This window comes from Oncorhynchus gorbuscha, unplaced genomic scaffold (genome assembly GCF_021184085.1).
Source record: "Oncorhynchus gorbuscha isolate QuinsamMale2020 ecotype Even-year unplaced genomic scaffold, OgorEven_v1.0 Un_scaffold_1376, whole genome shotgun sequence".
Classification (NCBI taxonomy): Eukaryota; Metazoa; Chordata; class Actinopteri; order Salmoniformes; family Salmonidae; genus Oncorhynchus; species Oncorhynchus gorbuscha.
In genome coordinates, this window is record NW_025746169.1 from 81501 (window position 1) to 87500 (window position 6000).

The 6000-nt window shown below is 43.5% G+C and overlaps 1 protein-coding gene across 1 annotated transcript in view; it reads right to left on the minus strand.

The window, feature by feature from the left end:
• Positions 1–6000, minus strand: part of LOC124022417 (receptor tyrosine-protein kinase erbB-4-like) — a gene marked incomplete at its 3' end in the record, with an annotated part of 133611 nt that overhangs the window by 73390 nt on the left and 54221 nt on the right. Inside the window, exons 14-15 of the mRNA XM_046337350.1 lie at positions 5083–5127; positions 93–225 (exon numbers count right to left, since the gene is read on the minus strand). Coding sequence (XP_046193306.1) covers positions 93–225; positions 5083–5127 — 178 coding nt within the window. The remainder of the gene's footprint in view (positions 1–92; positions 226–5082; positions 5128–6000) is intronic.

Consider the following 6000-nt stretch of genomic DNA (forward strand, 5'->3'; position numbering starts at 1 on the left):
TTAACCCCGCACCAATATAGTAATGTAATGTCTAATTCCCTGAGCTGATTGGTTGAGTCACAATGAACCCAGGATGACCCTTGACCCTTCACCTCTGTCTCCAGGAAGCGGCGCAGAGCCCTCTTCTTCTTGATGCTCTTACGGCGCACGTAGACCGCCACGCTCAGCGCCACGATGACGATGACAAACAGAGCACCGATCACCCCGGCCGCGATGAGGGGCGTCCTGCAGACAGAGTAAGAGACAGGCCCGTATGTCACCAACATGTATGGCTCCATTATGGAACTGTGTGTGTGTGTGTGTGTGTGTGTGTGTGTGTGTGTGTGTGTGTGTGTGTGTGTGTGTGTGTGTGTGTGTGTGTGTGTGTGTGTGTGTGTGTGTGTGTGTGTGTGTGTGTGTGTGTGTGTGTGTGTGTGTGTGTGTGTGTGTGTGTGTGTGTGTGTGTGTGTGCATTGGGATGTGTGTGTGGGTGTGTCTGTTAGGTCTCTGTCTGTCATGTCCATGTCCATGTCCATGTCCCGTAGCTCCTCAGACAAGACAACAATTCCACCAGTGGGTCCTATCTGATCTGAGTCTCTCCTCTCCTGTATCATTATACATCATTAAGTAATGTGTATCATCATACATCATTAAGTACTATGTATCATTTCTTAACAGGTTTTTTAAATATCTCCAACAGGTTTTTTTAATACCTCCAACAGGTTTTTTAAATATCTCCAACAGGTTTTTTTAATATCTCCAACAGGTTTTCTTAATACCTCCAACAGGTTTTTTAATATCTCCAACAGGTTTTTTTAATACCTCCAACAGGTTTTTTTAATACCTCCAACAGGTTTTTTAAAATATCTCCAACAGGTTTTTTTAATACCTCCAACAGGTTTTTTTAATATCTCCAACAGGTTTTCTTAATACCTCCAACAGGTTTTTTAATACCTCCAACAGGTTTTTTAATATCTCCAACAGGTTTTTTTAATATCTCCAACAGGTTTTCTTAATACCTCCAACAGGTTTTCTTAATACCTCCAACAGGTTTTTTAATATCTCCAACAGGTTTTTTTAATACCTCCAACAGGTTTTTTAATATCTCCAACAGGTTTTTTAATATCTCCAACAGGTTTTTTTAATATCTCCAACAGGTTTTTTAATATCTCCAACAGGTTTTCTTAATACCTCCAACAGGTTTTTTAATATCTCCAACAGGTTTTTTAATATCTCCAACAGGTTTTTTTAATATCTCCAACAGGTTTTTTAATATCTCCAACAGGTTTTCTTAATACCTCCAACAGGTTTTTTAATATCTCCAATGGGGTTTTTTAATACCTCCAACAGGTTTTTTTAATATCTCAAATGGTTTTTTTAAATATCTCCAACAGGTTTTTTTAATACCTCCAACAGGTTTTTTAATACCTCCAACATGTTTTTTAATACCTCCAACAGGTTTTTAAATATCTCCAACAGGTTTTTAAATATCTCCAACAGGTTTTTTTAATACCTCCAACAGGTTTTTTAAATATCTCCAACAGGTTTTTTTAATACCTCCAACAGGTTTTTTTAATACCTCCAACAGGTTTTTTAAATATCTCCAACAGGTTTTTTTAATACCTCCAACAGGTTTTTTAATATCTCCAACAGCTTTTTTAATGCCTCCAACAGGTTTTTTTTAATACCTCCAACAGCTTTTTTTAATACCTCCAACAGGTTTTTTAATACCTCCAACAGGTTTTTTTAATACCTCCAACACGTTTTCCTTTAAATGTCCTCTCTTATACATGAACTCTTTCCTTCCCTCCCTCTATCCCTCTATCTTTCCTTCCCCCCCACCCTCTATCCCTCCCTCTTTCCTTCCCTCCCTCCCTCTATCCCCCTATCCTTCCCTCACTCTTTCCTTCCCTCCTTCCCTCTATCCCTCTATCCTTCCCTCCCTCTTTCCTTCCCTCCCTCCCTCTATCCCTCTATCCTTCCCTCCCTCTTTCCTTCCCTCCCTCTATCCTTCCCTCCCTCTTTCCTTCCCTCCCTCTATCCTTCCCTCCCTCTTTCCTTCCCTCCCTCTATCCTTCCCTCCCTCTTTCCTTCCCTCCCTCTTTCCTTCCCTCCCTCTTTCCTTCCCTCCCTCCCTCTATCCCTCTATCCTTCCTTCCCTCCATTTCCTTCCCTTCCCTCCCTCCCTCTATCCCTCTGTCCTTCCTTCCCTCCCTCTTTCCTTCCCTCCTTCCCTCTATCCATCTATCCTTCCTTCCCTCCCTCTTTCCTTCCCTCATTCCCTCTATCCCTCTATCCTTCCCTCCCTCCCTCTATCCCTCTATCCTTCCTTCTCTCGCTCTTTCCTCTACCCTCCCTCTATTCCTCTATCCTTCCCTCCCTCTTTCCTTCCCTCCCTCTCTCTATTCCTCTATCCTTCCTTCCCTCTTTCCTTCCCTCCCTCTCTCTATTCCTCTATCCTTCCCTCCCTCTTTCCTTCCCTCCCTCTTTCCTTCCCTCCCTCTATCCCTCTGTCCTTCCTTCCCTCCCTCTTTCCTTCCTTCCCTCCCTCTATACCTCTATCCCTCTTTACTTCCCTCCCTCCCTCCCTCTATCCCTCTATCCTTCCTTCCCTCCCTCTTTCCTTCCCTCCCTCTCTCTATCCCTCTGTCCTTCCATCCCTCTTCCCTTCCCCACTTTAGGCTACCCTTGTTCCCCAAGGTAGGCCTTGGGGAACATTTTGCACCTGAGTCAAGGACCAGAGAAACAACTCTACTAGTGATTGAAGACATTAAGAGGCAATTGGAAGACTCATGTTCCAAGCAGCAGACGGGAGCATGTGGATACTAGGGTCCTCTGCTGGGTTGTCAAAGAGCGGGGTTCAGAACCATTGATTTTTTGCGGTCCTCAAAATAGGAGCTTGAAATTTACAGAGAGGCAAGACCAGATATAATGAGATATATGGGGCATGTTGTAAACAGAGAGGCAAGACCAGATATAATGAGATATATGGGGCATGTTGAGGATAGAGAGGCAAGACCAGATATAATGAGATATATGGGGCATGTTGTAAACAGAGAGGCAAGACCAGATATAATGAGATATATGGGGCATGTTGTAAACAGAGAGGCAAGACCAGATATAATGAGATATATGGGGCATGTTGTAAACAGAGAGGCAAGACCAGATATAATGAGATATATGGGGCATGTTGTAAACAGAGAGGCAAGACCAGATATAATGAGATAATGTTGAGATATATGGGGCATGTTGAGGATAGAGAGGCAAGACCAGATATAATGAGATATATGGGGCATGTTGTAAACAGAGAGGCAAGACCAGATATAATGAGATATATGGGGCATGTTGAGGATAGAGAGGCAAGACCAGATATAATGAGATATATGGGGCATGTTGTAAACAGAGAGGCAAGACCAGATATAATGAGATATATGGGGCATGTTGAGGATAGAGAGGCAAGACCAGATATAATGAGATATATGGGGCATGTTGTAAACAGAGAGGCAAGACCAGATATAATGAGATATATGGGGCATGTTGAGGATAGAGAGGCAAGACCAGATATAATGAGATATATGGGGCATGTTGAGGATAGAGAGGCAAGACCAGATATAATGAGATATATGGGGCATGTTGTAAACAGAGAGGCAAGACCAGATATAATGAGATATATGGGGCATGTTGAACAGAGAGGCAAGACCAGATATAATGAGATATATGGGGCATGTTGAGGATAGAGAGGCAAGACCAGATATAATGAGATATATGGGGCATGTTGAGGATAGAGAGGCAAGACCAGATATAATGAGATATATGGGGCATGTTGAGGATAGAGAGGCAAGACCAGATATAATGAGATATATGGGGCATGTTGTAAACAGAGAGGCAAGACCAGATATAATGAGATATATGGGGCATGTTGAAACAGAGAGGCAAGACCAGATATAATGAGATATATGGGGCATGTTGAGGATAGAGAGGCAAGACCAGATATAATGAGATATATGGGGCATGTTGAGGATAGAGAGGCAAGACCAGATATAATGAGATATATGGGGCATGTTGTAAACAGAGAGGCAAGACCAGATATAATGAGATATATGGGGCATGTTGTAAACAGAGAGGCAAGACCAGATATAATGAGATATATGGGGCATGTTGAGGATAGAGAGGCAAGACCAGATATAATGAGATATATGGGGCATGTTGAGGATAGAGAGGCAAGACCAGATATAATGAGATATATGGGGCATGTTGAGGATAGAGAGGCAAGACCAGATATAATGAGATATATGGGGCATGTTGAGGATAGAGAGGCAAGACCAGATATAATGAGATATATGGGGCATGTTGAGGATAGAGAGGCAAGACCAGATATAATGAGATATATGGGGCATGTTGTAAACAGAGAGGCAAGACCAGATATAATGAGATATATGGGGCATGTTGAGGATAGAGAGGCAAGACCAGATATAATGAGATATATGGGGCATGTTGAGGATAGAGAGGCAAGACCAGATATAATGAGATATATGGGGCATGTTGTGCAAGACCAGATATAATGAGATATATGGGGCATGTTGTAAACAGAGAGGCAAGACCAGATATAATGAGATATATGGGGCATGTTGAGGCTAGAGAGGCAAGACCAGATATAATGAGATATATGGGGCATGTTGAGGATAGTGAGGCAAGAGTTTAAATTGGAGAACAGAAAAGGAGAGAGACAGAGAAAGAGAGAGGGAGAGAGGGAGAGAGTGAGAGAGAGAGAAAAAGAGAGAAAAGAGAGAGGGGGAAGAGAATTAATTGAGAGAGAGAGAGAGAGAGAGAGAGAGAGAGAGAGAGAGAGAGAGAGAGAGAGAGAGAGAGAGAGAGAGAGAGAGAGTGAATTGAGAGAGAGCGAGAGAGAGATACTCATGGGCATAGGAGCCTAGAGGGGCCTAGAGAGAGAGAGAGAGAGAGAGAGAGAGAGAGAGAGAGGTGAAACCTGAGACAGTGAGTCAGAGAGTTATAGCGAGAATAAAGAGAGAGGTTCTAGTGATAGAGACTGAGTCTGATGTCAAAGCAGTGAAAGCCCAGCGGACACTGTGATGATCATCTTACCTGTCCATCATTCCAACACAGTCTTGGAGCCGAGGCCCAACGCAGCTGAGGAGAGAATCATCAGTAGTCAGCTTACAGAAACACTTCAGTAACCTCAACAATAAGCATCCACCAACTCTTTACAAAGTGTGCACATACTATGAACAAATTCCATCACGCATAAACATGAATAACCAATTGATAAGCACTTCTAATAGCTGGTTGATGAAAGTCATTATTGAGTGAACATAACAAGCTATACGTGAACATAGCTCAACGGTCCAAGACTGTCAACCTACTTAGTAAGAGAGACATAACGAGGGGATGAAGTCCTGACCAGCTACTGAGAGGTAGAGATGATACAGACTATGGAGGTGTATAACAGACAGACAGCCAGCCAGCCAGCCAGCCAGCCAGCCAGCCAGCCAGCCAGCCAGCCAGCCAGCCAGACAGACAGACAGACAGACAGACAGACAGACAGACAGACAGACAGACAGACAGACAGACAGACAGACAGACAGACAGACAGACAGACAGACAGACAGAAAGAAAGACTGACAGACAGGCAGACAGAATAGACAGACAGACAGAAAGACAGACAGACAGACAGACAGACAGACAGGCAGACAGACAGGTAGACAGGCAGACAGAAAGACTGACAGACAGGCAGACAGAAAGAGACAGAGATAGAGAGGCAGACAGAAAGAAATAGTCTTTCTGTCTGTCAGTCTGCCTGTCTGCCTGTCTGCCTGTCTGTCAGTCTTTCTGTCTGTCAGTCTGCCTGTCTGTTTGTCTGTCAGTCTGTCAGTCTTTCTGGCAGACAGCTAGACAGGCAGACAGGTAGACAGGCAGACAGGCAATGTGGACTGATTAAAACAAGGCCATTGGGCTTCTCTCTCATTATCTATAACACATTTAAAGAGGATTGTAATCAGCCTC